Below are 21973 nucleotides of genomic sequence, written 5' to 3' on the forward strand. Positions count from 1 at the left end.
GTACTAGAATTTTAAAATAAAATATTAAGTGCATTTTAGAAGGTCATTCGAGTCTATGCATATTTTTTTAGTAACTAAATGATATGATTTTAATTAAAATTATTATATTTTATTTTTACATTAAAATTTTAAACAATTAAATGAATCTGAAAATTTAATAATATATATATGAACTAAACTCTCATAAATAATGAAACTAAACTTCAATAATTATTTTAATAATTGAGTTCATTTTAAACTTTTGCTTTAGCTTATTAAATAAATTTGATCATTTTACAACTTAACTCGATTTGAATTGTTTACCGTCTGTGCCGGGATGCTTGTGAGTTGTGAAGCCGATTTATTCGGCTCAGCTCAAGCCGATCCGGCTACCCACGCCGGCACGTCGCCGTCATCCCGCGTCTTTGTCGATTCCTTTGTGGCCGCACGTGGGCTTCCACCGGCGCCACCCGGTAACCTCTTAATTTCCAGTTCGATAATATAAAGAAAAGAAAACAAATGAATCCGTCACAGAGCTATCCAAGACTTCGGTGGCGTCGCGAAGAGGAGAGATTTAGATAAAGGGAGGGTCGGAGGGTTGCATCGACTTGATTTATTTTTCAATCGGATCCAGCGATGGAGAGGGACTTCCTTGGAATCCTCGGGCGGGATTCAGGCGACGGCGCCGCCGCGGGCCGCTGCGAAGCAGGTGTGCTAATTTTATAATCGTTCTATAAGCGTGTCTGTTGGATCCATGAGCCTAGGTCCTAGGGTTGGTTCTATTCTTCATATGTTTTTTTCTTCCTGTTTATTTTTGGAACTGGAGCTGTAGGTTTGCTGAGGATCTGATTTTTGCTAAACTGTTTGATGAAATGTAATAAGCTATTTTAATGTTCAGCTGATTGTCAGCTAACGATGTATTACGTTTATAGTGGATTAGCCTTTGTTCAAGATAAAATTGCCAGGAAATTTTCCTATTGTAGTGATTTATAGGAGTAAGCTACGGATATATTAAGCTTTTTATGGTGGATTAGCCATTGTTCTCTACTAAATTATGATTTTTTTTTTTTGGATCATAGTGATTTCCTAGTTATGTTTGCTCGACGATTTATTTTTATCGGTGTTGGCTGTCTCCATTTCCTAAAAGATTAGATTGCCTTATCTGCTGTAAAATCATCATATTATACTGTGAAATTAACAAAGAAGAAGAAGAATTAGATCTTATTTCTACTATTTTTTCTTTAGCACACTGAAAGATTAATAAAAATCATTGTATTACCTATTCAGAAGGGGAGCTTGGCGCAACGGTAAATTTGTTGCTTTGTGACCTAAAGATCACGGGTTTGAATCCTTAAAATAGCCTCTTGCAAAAAGTAAGATAAGGTTGCGTACAATGGATCCTTCTCTGGGACCCGATATGACGAGAGCTTCGTGCATCGGGCTGCCCTTTTATTGTATTACCTATTCAAGGTAATCTGACAGATTAGTTGTCTCTAATCATCCGTTGTAAAAGAAACCATAGGCCAATTCTCTATGCCATTGCCTCATGAATTGAAAGAAATTTAAGGAAGAAAATAAATAAGATGTGAGAAACCCATTATGAAGAATAGGCCATGCTTAATTTTTATTTTAAAAAAATGCCAACACCAAAGAATCATATGTTTGTTTGCCAATTTGACATTCAAATTATGCGGATTTATCAAATCAGACCCAAGTATATTTTGGATTAAAAGCTATATTTTAACCACTACTGGAAAAATGCAAGTACAATTTGAATGATGATCCACGAGTTTTTTTGGGTTAAAAACTATATTTTTGAGTATTACCAACAAATATAATATTGGGGTATTTGGAACCTAATTGAAGCAGAGTTTTGGCGCAACAGTAAAGTTGTTGCCATGTGACCAAAAAGGTCACGGGTTCGAATCCTGGAAACACCCTCTTGCAAAAAAGCAGGATAAGACTGCGTACAATAGATCCTTCCCCAGGACCCCGCATGGCGGGAGCTTCGTGCACCGGGCTACCTTTTTTTTTTTTTTGGAACCTAATTGTATTAGAATGAAAAAATGCACAAAATATTCTGCAAGTGGATTCGCAAATCTGATTTTTTTTGTTTTTATCTTGACAAAAAAAACACTTTTAGGTACCTTTCGACCTATTTTGGTTTATTTCAGGTATGTCAAACCTCAATTTTATGTAAATTTGAGTCCTTTGAGGCTCAAGTCAATTACCAATTTGCAAATTAACTTGTCAGATGATAAAATGTAGATATAAAAAATCAAGGGTAATTTGAATCAAAATTGCGCTGGGGAATGATTTGGTAAAAGAACAAAATATTCGAGGGTGTGGTTTGGTAATTATGACTAAAATTCTCAGTTATTGCAGCTACTGTCTACAGCAGTGGTGATTAGAATTCCTTTAAAGCCAAGCAATGTTGAAAGCAACGTTAATCAGAAATAAGACTTGCATTTGCAAGTGCAACGGTTAAACATTATGTAGTATTCTTAATACTCCTCTTTAGTTAGCCTTGGCAACTGAATCTTCTTTATTTCCATTTGTATAGTGATCCATTATATACTTTTCATGACTATATACTTCTATACCTTTTTTAAAAAATTATTATTAATAACACTGTCATAAATAACTCATTAAATTCATATTCTGACATGCAAGGAATTTTTATGATCTCTTGTTGCTCTAGTTTCTACATCTATAAATTTGCATGAGATAATATCTTTTACATGACAAGAAACATTGTTAAGAAAGAGAGCATTTGTCACAAATAACTGATATTTTGATTTTATGGTGGATTTATTTATTGTCATTTGGGTTGATGAGTCTTACAGGATTTCTGATCAGTAATTTTGGTTGTGCTGTATGATTGCCTTGTGTATTTTGGTTTTGAACTTCAGCTCTCCCATCAGTGAAGTGGCCTTTCTCAAATATGGTATCTACCACCCAGCAGTTCAGGTTCCCCAAGTGTCCACCAGAAGAGAAGCCTAGGAGACATGTCTTTAATAACCATTCATCTTCAAGATTTCATCATTTATCTTTGATGGATGCCATTGAGGTTAATCAGAAAACTCCCCATGTTTTAGCAGCTCAGGTATATTATCTTTTACATGTTAGTTTTATATATCACGATTCATGAATCGTTCTAATAATACCTTACCAAAGTGACAAATTTGGTGTCATGCTTATGTAGAATTGTTTGGGTTTTGATAAACAAGGCTTCAGTCAAAATCCCCTGTATGCATATCAGCCTTCTAAAGCAGAATCCTTCTCTGCTTTGCACCACCAGTTGCACCACCGATTGAATGAACTCCCAACATTTCCTGTCTTCTTGGACCATGGCTTTCCTGACACTAACAGCAGCCCTTTCTCCAACATCCAATATGCACATAATAACCCTAATGTAAGAGTTGCCTATCCGAAGCAACAATTTCTTGGTGGTCAAATTGGCCCCAGTAACTTTTTAGGTCATCCTGGCAGCTTGTAAGACATGTTCAGGCTTTTGGTACAAGTTCTCTATTGTTCTTATCAACATTAGTTTTTCATTTATTGGTGACATTGTGGTATATTTGATTAGTTTCATCAGGAATACTTCATGGCCCGCTAAAATGACTGCTCAATTAACTATCTTTTATGCTGGTCATGTGAATGTGTATGATGATGTTTCATCAGACAAGGTTAGTATTTATGTTCAATGGTGTTTATGCCATTTGTGAGATATAAGAGATAGCATGTTTGTGAAGCTATGTCATCAAATGTTTTATTTTTTCAGGTACAAGAGATTATTTCTTTGGCAAGCCAGGGATCCAATATGAATTCTAATATTATGGATCAAACAGCCCATGCACCCATACCAACCACATCAATGGGTCCAACCAAAATGGCAGGATCTATTGATTCAAGGACAAATAAGAAGCATGCCATAATCCCTACGCCGAAGAAGCAGTGTATTTCATCATCAGTCACATCACATTCAGTGGCTAGCTCACTAGGTGGTTTTAGAATGAATAGCAATGCAGCAGATTCTAAAGCTGCTTTTCAACTAGCAGCAAACGAGCAAGGGGCTGCCACAATTTCATCTGCTGTTTTCTGCTTGCAAACTGCAGAAATTAACATTCCAAAAGGTGATTCCTCCAATATTCTGAGTTTATTTAATTATGAACGCTATCAGTAGAGACCATATTTTCTAGTTCATCTAATCACATCTCAGTTAAATCGTTTTCTTGCCTTGCAAAACTAACTATTAGCTCACAATTTTGATAATATGACACTGGTTGCCTATTTGCAGCCGTTCCTCAAGCTCGGAAGGCATCACTAACACGTTTCCTAGAAAAACGCAAGGAGAGGTTGGTTTTATTGTGTTAAACTCACTCCTTTATGCTTCAAGTACTCACTGGGTTATGATTGTTCTCTTGCTGTCTCACTTCTTTGCTACTGGGTTTTCCATGACTTTGTAGAACTACATTTAAAAACTGCTAGTAGTTACAAATCTTCTACCTTTGTTAGGTTAACCAGTGCCATGCCCTACTCTTGCTCCAAGATAACCCCAGAGAGTGGCAATGTATCAAGCTTATCTTCATTAACTGATATCAATCTTTCTGGCAACGGGAAGGAGTCATCACTCACAGCAGATCAAAAGTCCAGTATTGAGAGTGAGGAGTCTCTCAGTACCAAGTAGCATCACTTTATGTGTACGAGAGGTGCCAACTTGGTTCCAAGGTGGTAATGATCTCAACTCTTGGGTTTAAAGTCTAATTCCATGGAAATGGGTTTTGCTTTCATATATACATTATCAAGTAAATAAATAAATAACATCGGTGTGTATGATTGTCTGGACAATGTTTATTTCAAAATTACTAGTAATGACAAGTACAATTATATATATAAATTTAATCAAAATTACTATAAAGTATCATTATATTAAAATACATTTTATAACTTTTTAAAAAATTTAAATTTAATTAAAATTACTCTTAAAATATTATTAACTTAATTTTTAAATTCTCTATCATTTGATTTACTAGTTCTAGGGTGATTAGTTCGGTTCTATAAAATATTTTTATCGACCATTAGAATAAATCGGAAAACGTGTGCGTTGAGCAATCTAAGAGGCTACCATCCTTTGATTGCGTGCTTCATTTGGAGAAAATATTTTTGGAAATACATTATAGTTGGGGATCAAATCGTGGATGTCTGAGTGATAACTTAGATGTCCTATCGTGACATCATAGCTCCGGGGTTATTTTTTTTTAAGCTAAAAAAATAAATTCTCTCAGGACGGTGTAATAGTTAAGACATGAGGTGCTATCATATTAGGTCAAAAGGTTAAAATTTGGCATATCTGAGTATGTCTTTCCCAATATCTTGGTCGTACTAATGGTTATTAGTCACATTTGATTTACCTTCTCCCTGTTGGTCTAGGGATGGATTGACGGGGAGCGTTGGGGGTGAGCGAATTACCTTTTACCATATTCGAGTTTAAAAAATAAATTTACTTTTGCCCTCGGGACTATGGTATCGCAGCAGGACATCCAAGTTGTCATTTGGACACCTGCAGTTCGATCCTCCAACTATGGCGCATTTGTAAGAATTTTTCTTCAAAATGAGGCGTGCAACTAAAGAATGTTGATGCTAGACTTTTGGGCCACTCGGTGCGAGCATTTTTCAATTTATTCTGATGGTCGATGGAAAAATTTCTTAGGGTCAGACTGATCATCGAGGGTTAGCTGGGCTTATCATTTTTTTTATTTTCAAACTTAATAAACAAATAAATTGTCCCTGGGGCTATGGTACAATAGAAAAGCATCCAGTTGTTATCTAAACATCAATGGTTCGATTCTTAGTTATGGTGTATTTATAGAAATTTTTCCTTCAAATGAGACTCACGATGAAAGGATGTTAGGTTTTTAGACCGAATATTTTCTGATTTATTTTGATAATCGATAAAAAAAATTTATGAAATCGGATCGATCTTTCTAAATTTAACGTTATCTAACCTAATTATTTATTCATTTTTTCGAGCTTCATAAATAAGCTTAGTAAAAGGAACACTTCGAACTATGGAAGGCATTCCTGTTAGCCCCCCTTTGCCCCCTCCTGGCCTTTGATTTTTTGTTTTTTTTTTTTTGTTTTTTTAGAATACGGTGGTTTTGTGAAATAAGTATTGGACAAGGGGCATCGGGTGGAAGCAGAAATTGGCATGACTACCTGTATATCTCTATATAACCCCACTCCACCCTCACTAATTCCGCCACTTTCATTCTCTGTTGCCTAAGATTGCTCCCGTTCGGCTAGGTCTCTAAGACCATCTCAAATCAGTGGCTTTTTGTACCATTTTGGTGTGAAAGGGACACCAAATCTTTTTCCATGGAGACCCCTAAATTTGATGGTGTTATATTGTTCATTTACACCATTTTGGTATAAGTACGATTTGTTTTTAATATAATATATTATAATATTAAATTTATATTTAAAAATATTCTTAAATATTATAAATTAATATTATTTAATTTAATTAAATTTATTATGTAAATTTTATATATTATAAATTTACATTAGTTGTTAACTTAAATAAGTAATATTTAAAATATTTGTTATATTATTAAGATTATAAATATTTTAAAATTTATAATATTGGTAATTTCATAACAAACACACAATTAAACATTTAAAATTTCAAATTACATTAATATAAAATAGATAACATATAGTACAATATACAATTTAAATATGCAACAAACAAATAAACACACATTTAAATAACTATAATAACATTGTAATACTAAATAAAATGATGTTTAATATTTTGAAAAATCACTTTCTAATAAACCATCGAAATAATCATAAAATTTATTGGAGTCATTCAAAGATTCTTGAAATCCTTGTCCTTCTTCTTGAAACGAATTGAATTTAGATCATTCTCCTTGATGTGGAATTGATTTAGATTTTTGGTTTTCAATCATCATTTACATAATTCTGATTTGTTCACCGTCAATAAATTCACGCATTATCGGATCATCGGTACCATAAAATTATTAATTTTAATAGTAATTATTATTGCAATAAAAATATTTAACGAATTAATATGTAGGTTGATAATAAATTATAAGTTGGAAAAATAGAATATTATAGGAATATTCCTTTTAGGGAGGAAATGGTGTCTATTGTTGGAGTTGAAAAATTTTTAGTGCTGCAACGACACTAAATTAGTATTGAAAATACACCAAAATAGATTTTGTGGTTAGAGATGATCTAATCTCCTCTCCCACCTCCCCCTCTCCCCACCATCCACTAGGTTTTAGATTATGTCGTCATCTTCTCGCGTGGTCCTCAACCCGATTCGTGAACTTCTATTACCAGAGCTTTGCTCCCAGTCCAATGATGGCCAAGATTATTGATAATTCTCATGGAAAGTCTCATCTAGACAAAAAAACACAGCACTATGGAGAAGGCTAGTTATTAAAGTAATTGAAGCGGTGTAGAAATCGGTTAAATTGGCACACAAATCTACCCAATCTGCACCGATTTAGTTGATTTTTATGCCGCTTCAATTACTTTAATAGCTAGCATTCTCCGCCGTGTAATATTTTTTTTTTTTCTTTAGACGAGGCTTCCCATTGGATTGGTCAAGAATCTTGGCCATCTTCATACTAAGAGCGAAGCTCCGATAACGGAAGGTCACAGATCTACTAGAGCGGAGTCCGCCCGAGTCTAATGGAGATCTCCCAAGCTGTAGCAGAAACCTTTGCTGCCAATGCCACTGTTGCTAATCCTTCTAATGGTGAGTTAAACATTTTGATGATGAGTCTGTTACCTCGAGTCCGTTTCAGCCCATCGAGGACACCCCGACTGCTGATTAAAACCTAGTCCTATAAAGCAGCTAGATCACAGTTTATTTTACCAATTATATTTCTTTCTTTTTAGTTTGATTTCTAATACAATTGGTTTTGCAATTTAGTTTGATCACAGTTTGATTTCTATGAAGCAGCTAGATCACAGTTTATTTTGCAATTTACATTTCTTTATTTTTAGTTTGACCTTTATAGAGGTAAGTATTTAGTTATTTTAGTTAATTTGATATTAATTTTGTATAAAATTTTTATTATTTTTTAAACAAATTCAATTAATTCGGTGTTAACCGAAATAATTAATTTTTAATTTAATTAGATTAATTTGATTTTAATTAAACTTTAATTTGATTTGATTAACTAATATTAAAATATTTTTAAAATTAATTTAATTAATTTAAATTTGAATAAATAAGAATTTAATGATAATTGTAACGAAATTTTTAGAAAATTTCTATTTCAACTTAGTAACTTCTATTTAATTTATTTTTGTTGTTTTCTTCAGCTTAGATCAAAAATGTAAGAGTTAAGCCCATACAAAATTTAAAGGGGATTTATGGCTAAGGGTAAGGATGTAAGAGTTATAGTTATTTTAGAATGTACCGATTTGCCCAAAATGATGTCAATAAGGAATCGTCGAATATTTATAGATATATTACTCAAAAGAATCGATACAATATGTCTGGTCAATTAGAATTGAGAAAATTTTGTTACTATTATCACAAGCATACGATTCATGAGAAAATCAAGAAATAATTTGAACGGAACACATGTGTTCTTTTCAAGTCAAAGAAGAAAAAGAACTTAACATATACAAATCTATGCTATGCAGCATGGTTCATTGGTTGTTTTTGTCTTTCAATGTTTTTATAATAATGCTTATACATAATTTTTTTTAAAATAACATTCGAATTTTCTCCAAAATATGTATTTTTTAAATCAAAATTAAGTTGGTTTTTATAATAATACTTATACATAAGTTTTTTATTAAAAAAATGACAATTCCAATTTTTCTCCAAAATATCCATTTCTTGAAACAAAATTAAGTACGATTTTATAATAATGCTTATACATATTTTTTTAAAATGACAATTCTCTAAAATATAGGTTCTAGGTAAAAAAAATCTTTAATATATTTTTTAAAATAAAATTTTTCCTCATCTTTTTACATTTAGATTTGGACCGACAAGGTTTAAATTTTTTTTAAAAAAATAAAATATTAACTTTAAAAAATATTTTTTTATATAAAATTTAGTTTTCTAAATTGTTGAGATGTAAAATTATTAATTAAATTTTTATATTCAAGAGTTAATAATAATTTTTTTTAATTGATAAAATTACTAGATTATTTAATCTTTCTTAATACATTGTTGAACGTAAATTAGACTTTATTAATTTTAATTTTAAAAAACTTCTTTATGTTAAAGCGATACTATAGTTAATAATATTCTATAAGTTATCTATGCATTAGTAAAATAATTTTATTTTTTTATAAGGTTGAATATCGCAAGTGCGGTTTTTAATTTTGAATTTATTATTTCTTTTAATTTTTTAATTCTAAAAGTAAATCTAAATCATCAATATCAAATAACATGTTGTTAAAAAATTTTCAAGATTTAAACATTTTATTTTTAAAAATTCATCATCAAGCAATTTTAATTTTTCTACGTCCTATAAAAATTTAAATTAACTTAATATATTTTAAATTATTCAAATATATTTTGAAATAAATAAATAGCATGGTCAATAATATAATTAAAGTAATTAATTTTAAAAAATTCTTTAGGGGAAAGTTTCACATCATTAATTTTATTCCCATCAAATCGTTTATTTCTTCTAATTACACATTTTTCATGAAATTTTAGTTCTATATTTTAGGACCAAAAGTAGCTAGAGAGGGGGGTGAATAGCTCGTCGCGTTCGCTCGGTGCTTGGCGTTGCTCGGCGTTGCTTGGCGTTGCTTGTTTCTTCAAGAATATGTAGCGAAAAATACAGAAACAAATACAACCACGCTAACACTAGGATTTTACTTGGTATCCACATCCAAAGAAGGTGACTAATCCAAGGATCCACACCACGCACGCACCCTCCACTATGAAACACTCCTTTTCGGTAACTACCGAGGGCGGAGAAGCCCTACAAGACTCTCGGTACAAGAAGAAGGAAAGGGAAACAAAATACAAGCACAAAGCTTACAATGAATGCAGAAAACCCTAACCCTAACTTCTCTTCTTGCCTTTGATCCGCCTCTTGACTCGGAGAGCTTCCAAGAACCTTCAAGAACTGGCGATCACGAGCTTTGAGAGTGCTGTGGAGGAGCTGGCGAAGATCTGAGATGAAACGGTGAAGAGGTGCCGAAGCGCACTGCAGCTCAAATACGACGCAACGGTCGGATCCCGATCGATTCGAATATTCCCAATCGATCGGGAGGCTTTGGATCGATCCACGGATCGATCCGAGTTTCTGAAACGCTGGATCGATCCACGGATCGATCCGGCTATTCCAAGCGAACAGCGTCCCAATCGATCCATCGATCGATTTGGACATCTGGATCGATCCATGAATCGATCCGAGGGCCTTCGCTAGGAAGCTCTGGATCGATCCACCGATCGATCCCTCTCTAGATCGATCCATCGATCGATCCAGACTGGTTTTGCCCAAAACCAAGTCCCAAGCCTCTCAAACCAACATCCGGTCAACCTTGACCTGTTGATACATCATGCCTAGCATCTGGTCACTCCTTTGACCTGCTAGGACTTCCCACCAAGTGTCTGGTCAATCCCTTTGACCCACTTGGACTTTACTCGTCGTGCCAAGTATCCGATCACTCTCTTGTCCTACTTGGACTTCCACCAGATGTCTGATCATCCTTGATCCATCTGGATTTTCCCTTACCTGGCTTCACTCACCAGGACTTTCACTTGGCTTCACTCACCAGGATTTCCTTCTGCCTAGCTTCACTCACTAGGACTTTCACCTGGCTTCACTCACCAGGATTTTCAATCTGCCTAGCTTCACTCACTAGGGCTTTCCTTCTACCTGGCTTCACTCACCAGGACTTTCACTTCTGCTGCCTAACATACCAGTTAGGACTTCCTAGTCAGGTATCCGGTCACTCTTGACCTACTTGACTTTCCTTCAATCACACTGATCAATCCCTGATCAGAATCTCCCCACATGAACAACTGCACCTGCATTGTCCATGTGTCTTCATGTATTGTCAAACATCGAAACTATGACCAAGACCTAAGCTTGGTCAACTCAGTCAACCTTGACCTAAAGGATATTGCACCAACACTATATTCATTTCTTCTAATTACATTTTCTAATACAATAGCAATGTTTATATTTTTATATTGTAAAAATTTACTAACAGTATTAACCGCAAATATTATATCATCACTAGTTTATATAAAGTTTCTCTTATTTGTGGAGTTTGATATTTTATTGCTTTAATGCTTTCAAAATGACTTTCTTTATGATAATGGTTTAAGAGTTAAATTAGAAATATGATCTTGTAAAATATTCTATCTTTTTGTAGATGAAGAAAATAATGAGTAAATAAGTTGTATCACACCAAAAAATATAATTGCACTAGGACAAGAATTAGCCATATTACATAGTACTAAATTAAGACTATGACAATCACAAGATGTATAAAAATCTCTAGAATTTATATCTAACAATCTCTCTTGTACGCCTTGTTGTTTACCTTTCATGGTAGGTTCATTATCATATCCTTGTCCTCTTATGTCATTTACATCCAATTCAATCTTCTTTATTATATTAATAAGCGTATTAAAAAGACCTTTTCATGTATCATCTACTTTTAAAAATTCAAAAAAATATTCTTCTATTTTGATTGACCTGTACACTTCTTTTCCTAATATATTTATTAACTCATTTTGTATATTACTACTAAGATAATAATTATTATTTTTACCATTTTTAATATGTTTAAGGTGTTCTTGTATTATAAGATCAAATTCAATCATTTGAATTAAACCTAAAAAATTTTCATTATTATCTTGATAAATTTTCTCATTTGTACCACAAATTGCCAAATTATTTTTTTACAAGATTTTTAACTATATCAATAATTCTTATTAATACATTCTTTCAATGTTCTTTTTTTCCTTATTTATTTTTTCTTGTAAAATTTGATCAATGATTTTATTTTTAAGCGATCTCATTCCAATATTAATCCAAATATTCATATTTATAATATATTCACTATTTGTTTCATAACTTTTAAGCTTGACACTAAGATTTTTTTCAATCTAGACATCCTTCGTTTGTTAATTAAATTATAATTAATTTTTGACTAAATAATTTACAACAAAAACAAAATACTTTATCTAATTCTTTTGAATATATCAACCATTTTCTATTATATTTTTCTTTTGATAATTTTCAAATGTAATGAATCATAGAAAAATGTCTAGAATTTTTATCATTTGGAAAAGAAATATTAATTTATCTAATTTAACCCTTTTCAACTAATAAATCTATTAAATTTGAATTTATATTTTTTCATTCGGCTTATTATATATATTTTGAATAATAGTTTAATCAATATTATTACAAAAATTATCTTCATGATTTATTAAATCTTCTTTTTCTTCTTTTGAATTGCAATTAATTTACTCATTAATATTAATATTTGATAAATTCTATTATTGATCATTAGAAAGTTCTTGATAGATTTTTTTTCCTAAAGTATTATTTTCCAATGAAAATTTATTATTTTCTAAGTTTTTATTTTGATTATTAATAATAACTCTATCAAGTATAACTTTTTGAAATTGAATAAATTCTTCTATTTTTCTTTTTGTCATACATTTTATATATATCCAGAATCATATTTTTTCACAAACATATTTGAAAATATAATTCCCCTACTATTTTATCAAAATAAAATTACTTAGAATTAAATCAACAATAAAACCTTATTTACGACGTGTAATTTTAATTTGATGATATTTTAAATTTTTACAAATATAATAAGAAAATATTAAATATTAAATTTGATTTGAATCGATTAATTTAAGTAGTTTATAATAAATTGCACGTAATATAATAAATCAGATAAGTGCATATAGTATTAAAAATCTATAAATCATATTTTATATTTTTTAGTGCATAAATTAGGTTTGTGATGTAATAATTTGTGCATCTAAAAAGAAAATAATGGGGGAAAAATTTTATACAATTGTTAATAATTTATTTTTCTAACTATATTTGAGTCTATTTTATCCATAATTTATTATTTATATAAAATGATAAAGAATATTTTAAGAAAGAAGAAAAGATAGAAAAAAAAATATTATTTGATGATTGAGAAGGTCGAAGTATACCTTCTAAAACTGAAAGAATTATTGATCAGATAATGAGGGATAAAAATAAAGAATCATCGATGAGGGATAAAAATATAGAAGATGAGAGTCATGAGACTTGAGAGAACGAGTGAGGTTATGAAAAGAAGAATACGATGAAAAAAATAAAATTCGGTGATAGTTTTTGATAGGGTTGTAAAAGATTATAATAATTATAATTAATATATAATTAATTGGAGTGGCTGCCGCCGTTGTAAGATATAGGAGTGCCACATGAATTGCTTTGACTGCTGTGCACGGAAATGGAAGTTATTAAAATCTAAACGCCAATATCTTCTCTTATCCAGAATTAAGTTTTAATTATTAAATTTATTTAATTGTTTTAATATAATGGATCCCAATAAAATTGGGGCCCTAGCATTAAAAATAAAAATAATAGGTACGAAAACAATTAAGGAGGTTTAACTCTCAAGCTTGAGTTCGACTGTTCGAGTATAGCTGTGTTTGGAAGAGGAATCAGGAAATTCAACGGCCATGAAATAGAAAAACAAGAACGAATCATATTTTTCAAACTCCTCAGGATGAAGTGAAAATTATGAAAAACTTCTGGGAGCAAAATGAAAATGTTGCTATAGGAGGTTTATGCCATCGCCTGATGCCTCCCTGGTTTACTCGGCCGCCGGAGGAGCTCTCGGATTCTTCTTATCGCCTCCGTCGATCTCTTTCTGGCAACGGGAAGGAGTCATCACTCACAGCAGATCAAAAGTCCAGTATTGAGAGTGAGGAGTCCCTCAGTACCAAGTAGCATCACTTTATGTGTACGAGAGGTGCCAACTTGGTTCCAAGGTGGTAATGATCTCAACTCTTGGGTTTAAAGTCTAATTCCATGGGAATGGGTTTTGCTTTCATATATACATTATCAAGTAAATAAATAAATAAATAACATCGGTGTGTATGATTGTCTGGACAATGTGTATTTCAAAATTACTAGTAATGACAAGTACAATTATATATATAAATTTAATCAAAATTACTATAAAGTATCATTATATTAAAATACATTTTATAACTTTTTAAAAATTTTAAATTTAATTAAGATTACTCTTAAAATATTATTAGCCTAAATTTTAAATTCTTAAAGTATCATTATATTAAAATACATTTTATAACTTTTTAAAAAATTTAAATTTAATTAAGATTACTCTTAAAATATTATTAGCCTAAATTTTAAATATTCTCTCATCTGATTGACTAGTTCTAAGGTGATTAATTCGATTTTATAAAAAAAATTTATTGATCATCAGGATAAATCGAAAAGTGTGTGCGATGAGCAATCTTAGAGGTTACCATCATTTGATTGCGTGTTTCATTTGAAGATTTTTTTTTTTGAAAATACATCATAGTTGGGGATCAAATCGTAGATGTCTGAGTGATAACTTAGATGTCCTATCGTGACACCATAGCTCCGGAGATATTTTTTTCAAGCTAAAAAAAAAAGTTCTCTCAGGACGGTGCAATAGTTAAGACATGGGGTGCTACCGTATTAGGTTAAAAGGTCAAAATTTGACATGTCCGAATATGTCTTTCCCAATGTCTTGGGCGTACTAGTGGTTATTAGTCACCTTTGATTTACCTTCTCCCTGTTGACCTAGGGATGGATTGACGGGGGGCGTTGGGGGTGAGCGAATTACCTTTTACCATATTCGAGCTTAAAAAATAAATTTACTTTTGCCCCCGGGACTATGGTACAGTCGCAGGGCATCCAAGTTGTCATTTAGGCACCTGCAGTTTGATCCTCCAACTATGACGTATTTGTAAGAATTTTTCTTCAAAATGAGGCGTGCAACCAAAGAATGCTGATGCTAGACTTTTGGGCCACTCGGTGCGAGCATTTTCCAATTTATTATGGTGGCTGATGGAAAAATTTCTTGGGGTCGGACTGGTAACGGAGGGCTAGCTGGGCTTATCATTTTTTTTATTTTCAAGCTTAATAAATAAATAAATTGTCCCTAGGGCTATGATACAATAGAAGGGTGTCCAGTTGTTACCTAAACATCCATGGTGTCTAGTTGTTACCTAAACATCCATGGTTCAATTTTTTGCTATGACATATTTATAGGGATTTTTCCTTTAAATGAGACTTACGACGAAAGGATGTTAGGTTTTTGAGTCATCTGCCATGAATATTTTCTGATTTATTTTGATCATCGATTGAAAAATTTTATGAAATCAGATTGATCGTCTTAAATTTAACATTATCTAACCTAATTATTTATTCATTTTTTCGAGCTTAATAAATAAGCTTAGTAAAAGGAACACTAGGAACTATGGAAGACATCCCTGTTAGCCCCTCCTGGCCTCTGATTTTTTTTTTTTTTTCGGAATACGATGGTTTTGTGAAATAAGTATTGGACAAGGGGCATCGGGATCGAAGCAGAAATTGGCATACTATATGTCTATCTCTATGTAACCCCACTCCACTCTCACTAGTTCCGCGACTTTCATTCTCTCTTCCCTAAGATTGCTCCCGTTCGGCTAGGCCTCTAAGACCATCTCGAATCGATGGCTTTTTGCATCATTTTGATATAAAAGGGATATCAAATTTCTTCCCACCGAGATCCCTAAATTTGATGGTGCTGTACTTCACTTACATTATTTTAGTGCAAGTACAATTTGTTTTTAATATAATATATTATAATATTAAATTTATATTTAAAATATTCTTAAATATTATAAATTAATATTATTTAATTTAATTTAATTTATTATGTAAATTTTATATATTATAAATTTATATTAGTTATTAACTTAAATAAGTAATATTTAAAATATTTATTATATTACTAAGATTATAAATATTTTAAAATTTATAATATTGGTAATTTCATTCAAACTACATTAACATAAAATAGATAACATATAGTCAACGTACAATTTAAAGATGCGAAAACACTAAAATAAACATACACTTAAATAACTATAATATCATTGCAAACTAAACAAAACAATGTTTAATATTCTGGAAAATCATTTTCTAATAAATCATCGAAATAATCATGAAATTTATTGGAGTCATTCAAAGGATCTTGAAATCCTTTCCTTTTTCTTGAGACGAATTGAATTTAGATCTTTCTCCTTGATGTGGAATTGATTGAGATTTTTAATTTTCAGTCCTCTTTTACATAATTCTGAATTGTTCACCGCCAATAAATTCACGCATTATCAAATCAGTGATGGTACCATAAAATTATTAATTTTAACGAAAAATTTTTAGTGCTGCAACGATACCAAATTAGTATTGAAAATACACCAAAATAGATTTTATGGTTGGAGATTATGTAAGCTCTTCTCCCACCTCCCCCTCTCCCCACCATCCACTAGGGTTTAAACTACGTCGGCATCTTCTCCGATGGTCCTTGACCCGATCCGTGAGCTTCTGTTACCACAGCTTTGCTCCCAGTCCAATGATGGCCAAGATTATTGATAATTCTCATGGAAAGCCTCATCTAGACAAAAAAAAAAACACAGCACTATGGAGAAGGCTAGGTATTAAAGTAATTGAAGCGGTGCAGAAATCGGCTAAATTGGCATACAAATCTACCCAATCTGCACTGATTTAGTTGATTTCTATGCCGCTTCAATTACTTTAATAGCTAGCATTCTCCGCCGCATAATATCTTTTTTTTCTTTAGACGAGGCTTTCCATGTGGATTGGTCAATCTTGGCCATCTTCATACTAAGAGCGAAGCTCTGATAACAGAAGCTCACGGATCGGCTGGAGCGGAGTCTGCCCGAGTCTAATGGAAATCTCCCAAGCTGTAGTAGAAACCTTTGTTGCTAATGCCACTATTGCTAATCCTTCTAATGGTAAGTTAAACATTTTGATGATGAGTCTGTTACTTCGAGTCCGTTTCGGCCTATCAAGGACACTCGACTGTTTATTAAACCCTAGTCCTATGAAGCAACCAGATCACAATTTATTTTACCGATTATATTTCTTTCTTTCCCGTTTGATTTCTAATACAGTTTGTTTTGCAATTACATTTTTACATTTCTTTCTTTTTAGTTTGACCCTGTATAGAGGAGTACTTGATTAATTTAGTTAATTTGATATTAATTTTGTAGAAAATTTTTATTATTTTTTAAACAAATTCAGTTAATTCGATGTTAATCGAAATAATTAATTTTTAATTTAATTAGATTAATTTGATTTTAATAAAATTTTAATTCGATTTGATTAATTAATATTAAAATAATTTTTAATCAATTTAATTAATTTATGGATAGTTTTTTTTTAAAAAAATGACGATTCGAATTTTCTCCAAAATATCCATTTTTTAAACCAAAATTAAGTTGGTTTTTATAATAATGTTTACACATAAGTTTTTTTTTTAAAAAAATTACTATTCCAATTTTTTTCAAAATATCCATTTCTTGAAACAAAATTAGTACGTTTTTATAATAATGCTTATACATATTTTTTTTAATGACAATTCTCTAACATATCTATTTTTTGAACCAAAATTACGTAGGTTTTTATAATACAACTTATACAATAAATATCTATTTATGCATTTTTTATTATAACTAGTGTTAATTAATAAATAATTAGGATCGTCTCAAGGTTCCATGAGGTCTTATATTAAAAAAATCTTTAATATATTTTTTAAAATAAAATTTTTCCTCATCTTTTTTCGTTTAGATTTAGACCGACTTTTTAAAAAAAATAAAATATTAACTTTAAAATATATTTTTTATATAAAATTTAGTTTTCTAAGTTGTTGAGATGTAAAATTATTAATTAAATTTTTATATTTAAGTTTTGATAATATTTTTTTTTAATTGATAAAATTATTAGATTATTTAATTTTTCTTAAGATATTGTTGAACGTAAATAAGACTTTATTAATTTTAATTTTAAAAACTTCTTTATGTTGAAGCGACACTATAATTAATAATATTCTATAAGCTATCTATGCATTAGAAAAATAATTTTATTTTTTTATAAAGTTGAATACCGTGCGGTTTTTAATTTTGGATTTATTATTTTTTTACATTTTTTAATTATAAAAGTAAATCTAAACCATGTCATTTACATCCAATTCAATTTTCTTTATTATATTAATAAGCGTATTAAAAAGACCTTTTCGTATCATCTACTTTTAAAAATTCTACAAATTATTCTTATTTTTTTATTGAACCTGTTGAAATATCTACACTTCTTTTCCTAATATATTTATTAACTCATTTTATATATTATGACCAAGATAATGATTATTAATTTTACCATTTTGAATATGTTTAAGGCGTTCTTGTATTATAATATCAAATTCTGCAATCATTTTAATTAAACCTATTTTTTTTTATTATCTTGATAAATGTTCTCATTTGTACCAGCCAAATTGTTTTTTTACAAGATTTTTAATTATAACAATAATTCTTATTAATACATTCTTTCAATGTTCTTTTTTTCCTTGTTTATTTTTCTTGTAAATTTTGATCAATGTTTTTATTTTTAAGCAATCTTATCTCAATATCAATCCAAATATTCATATTTATGATATATTCACGGTTTGTTTCATGACTTTTAAGCTTAACAGTAATATTTTTTCAATCTAAACACCCTTCGTATGTTAATTAAATTATAATTAATTTTTGACTAAATAATTTACAATAAAAATAAAATACTTTATCTAATTCTTTTGAATATATTAACCATTTTCTATTATGTTTTTTTTCTATTTGGCAATTTTCAAATGTAATGAATCATAAAAAATATCTATAATTTTCATCATTTGGAAAAGAAATATTAATTTATCTAATTTAACCATTTTCAACTAATAAATCTATTAAAATTGTATTTATATTTTTCCATTGTGCTTATCATATATATTTTGAATAATAGTTTAATCAATATTATTACAAAAAATATCTTCATGATTTATTAAGTTGTCTTTTTCTTCTTTTGAATTACAATTATTTTATTCATTAATATTAATATTTGATAAATTCTATCTGTGATCATTAGAAAGTTCTTGATAGATTTCCCCCCCTAAAGTATTATCTTATGATGAAAATTTAATTAGTTTTTCATTTAAATTTTCAATTGTCTTATTTTTTGAGTTTTGATTTTGATTATTAATAATAAATCTATCAAGACTTTTTGAAATTGAATAAATTCTTCTATTTTTTTTTCATATATTTTATATATCGAGAATCATATTTTTTCACAAACATATTTGAAAAAAATAACTCCCTGCTATTTTATCAAAATAAAATTACTTAGGATTAAATCAACAATAAAATCTTATTTACTCCGTGTAATTTTAATTTGATGATATTTCAAATTTTTATAAATATAATAAGAAAATATTAAATATTAAATTTGATTTGAATCGATTAATTTAAGTAGTTTATAATAAATTGCACGTAATATAATAAATAAGATAAGTGCATTAGAGTATTAAAAATCTATAAATCATATTTTATATTTTTTAAGTGCATAAATTAGGTTTGTGATGTAGTAATTTGTGCATCTAAAAAGAAAATAATGGGGAATTTTTTTTATACAATTGTTAATAATTTATTTTTCTAACGATATTTAAGTCTATTTTATTCATAATTTATTATTTATATAAAATGATAAAGAATATTCAAAAAAGAAAAAAAGATAGAAAAAAATATTATATGAGAAGTCAAGTATGCCTTCTAAGATTAAAGAATTATTGATGAGATAACGAGGGATAAAAATATAGAATCATCGATGAGGGATAAAATTATAGAAGAGAACGAGTTACGAGTGAGATTATGAAAAGAAGAATACGATGAAAAAAATAAAATTTGGTCATAGTTTTTATAGGGTTGTAAAAGATTATAATAATTATAATTAATATATAATTAATTGAAGTGGTTGCTGCCGTTGTAAGATATAGGAGTGCCACATGAATTGCTTTGACTGCTGTGCACGGAAAGCGAAGTTATTAAAATCTAAACGTCAATAGCTTCTCTTATCCAGAATTAAGTTTTAATTATTAAATTTATTTAATTTTTTAAATATAATGGATCCCAATAAACTTGGGGCCCTAGTAATCTAGTATTAAAAATAAAAATAATAGGTACGAAAACAATTAAGGAGGTTTAACTCTCAAGCTTGAGTTCGAGTATAGCTGTGTTTGGAAGAGGAATCAGGAAATTCAATGGCCATGAAACAGAAAAACAAGAACGAATCATATTTTTCAAACTCCTCAGGATGAAGTGAAAATTATGAAAAACTTCTGGGAGCAAAATGAAAATGTTGCTATAAGAGGTTTATGCCATCGCCTGATGCCGGCCCTCCCTGGTTTACTCGGCCGCCGGAGGAGCTCTCGGATTCTTCTTATCGTGGCCTCCGTCGATCTCTCCTCGTCTTCCAAAGTCCCCTCCGATCAAGTCCTATAATTCTGAAAGAATTAGGTAACCCTACGCTTTCGGCTCGAACCTCGGCAAGAAGCTTGCGGGGACAGCAACCCTTCATTTCCGTTCTTCTCCGTTATCCGGTCATTCGCACCACAGTGGTTTCCTTCCCCGGTCGCGATCATCAAAGGGTCCTCCGAACCAATTCCTGTGACTGTGAGGGCCTGGCGGCCTGCCCTCCCGCATGCTGCCGTGAGCCCTCCAGAACCTGTATCCTCTGCAGTGCACTGTGTGTATTTCTCTTATCTGCGGCACGGACATCAGAAAGAAGGGCTCCTAGCCTGCTCTTTGTTTTTCCAATCAGGGGCAGGGCAAGAGGTAGGGAAGAGCTGCGTTGTTGTGCCAATTGGTGGGAAGCGGATTATATTATGTTCGACTGTGGCATGCATATGGCATACCTAGACCACCGTCGCTTCCCTGATTTCTCTCTCATCTCTGAGACTGGTGATTTCAATTCTGCTCCCACCTGTGTCGTCATAGCACACTTGTATGCATACTTTTGACCTACTTTTGGTGATGCTTTCCTTTAATCTGAGAAAATATTCTAATTGGTATATTTAATATTAGAAAACCAAATTGGGAATATCTGTTGGGAAGTTCAGTTTTGAGTTTTTAGGAGATCTACTTAAAAGCCACTAAAAAGAAAATCTTTTTCAAAATGCTTCTATTTCTCAAAATCTACTAATGGACATTTTTTTAAAAAATTTCTGATATTTCCTTTTTTGGTGAGTTGAGTCAATGCAATGGAAATATGCAAAAAAAAAAAAAAAAAAAAGCGTAATGCTGAGTTTCATGTTTGCATCATTATTCAATGTCATATAAAGTGCATGCGCAATCTATTTACACTTCTGTCAGTGTTCTCTACACCCAGGATACCATTATATATTATGCACACATGACTACTTGAAAGGAGGTTTTTATATTGGTATGCTGTCATGCCTTCTAAAGTCTAAGCTGATTGTACATTGTATTCACTTTCTTGTTCCAGACGCTTAGGGATGTGTAATTGTTTTCTTGTCTCCTTATTTGCTGAAAGTAATTCAATCTTCTATATTTCAGCCATCTAGATCATGTTGGTGCTCTTCCTTACTTACAGCAGTTTGTGGGTATCGTGGACCCCTATGCATGACGGCAAGTTTTCATTACCTCTCAAAGTTCTATTTCTGCTAGCTGTTTTCTCTACGTATATCATAACTGTGACAAGTTATTTTGTGTACATCTATTGTTTGTTCTGTTTTATTCATAGTATTCTCTTTCCTTGGATCCAAATATGCTACGCTATACTTCAAATTGTAGATACAAAAATTATCTGAGTATATCTAATTGATGTGATTAGCTGTTGTGAAT

General features: G+C 30.8%; 2 protein-coding genes across 2 annotated transcripts; both read left to right on the forward strand.

Annotated features, from left to right (window-relative positions):
- Positions 1-491: 491 nt before the first annotated feature.
- Positions 492-4875, forward strand: LOC121997626 (protein TIFY 6b-like). The gene is made up of 7 exons (XM_042552140.1): positions 492-688; positions 2892-3085; positions 3185-3474; positions 3569-3668; positions 3764-4115; positions 4280-4337; positions 4498-4875. The coding sequence occupies exons 1-7, from the start codon at positions 616-618 to the stop codon at positions 4667-4669; spliced, it is 1239 nt and encodes a 412-aa protein (XP_042408074.1). The 5' UTR covers positions 492-615; the 3' UTR covers positions 4670-4875.
- A 15609-nt stretch (positions 4876-20484) lies between these two features.
- Positions 20485-21768, forward strand: LOC121995202. Its single transcript, XM_042549007.1, has 2 exons — positions 20485-21113; positions 21686-21768. Exons 1-2 carry the CDS (start codon positions 20485-20487, stop codon positions 21753-21755), a joined length of 699 nt encoding a protein of 232 aa, XP_042404941.1. The 3' UTR covers positions 21756-21768.
- Positions 21769-21973: the final 205 nt, after the last annotated feature.

This window comes from Zingiber officinale, chromosome 6A (genome assembly GCF_018446385.1).
Source record: "Zingiber officinale cultivar Zhangliang chromosome 6A, Zo_v1.1, whole genome shotgun sequence".
NCBI classification, from domain to species: domain Eukaryota; kingdom Viridiplantae; phylum Streptophyta; class Magnoliopsida; order Zingiberales; family Zingiberaceae; genus Zingiber; species Zingiber officinale.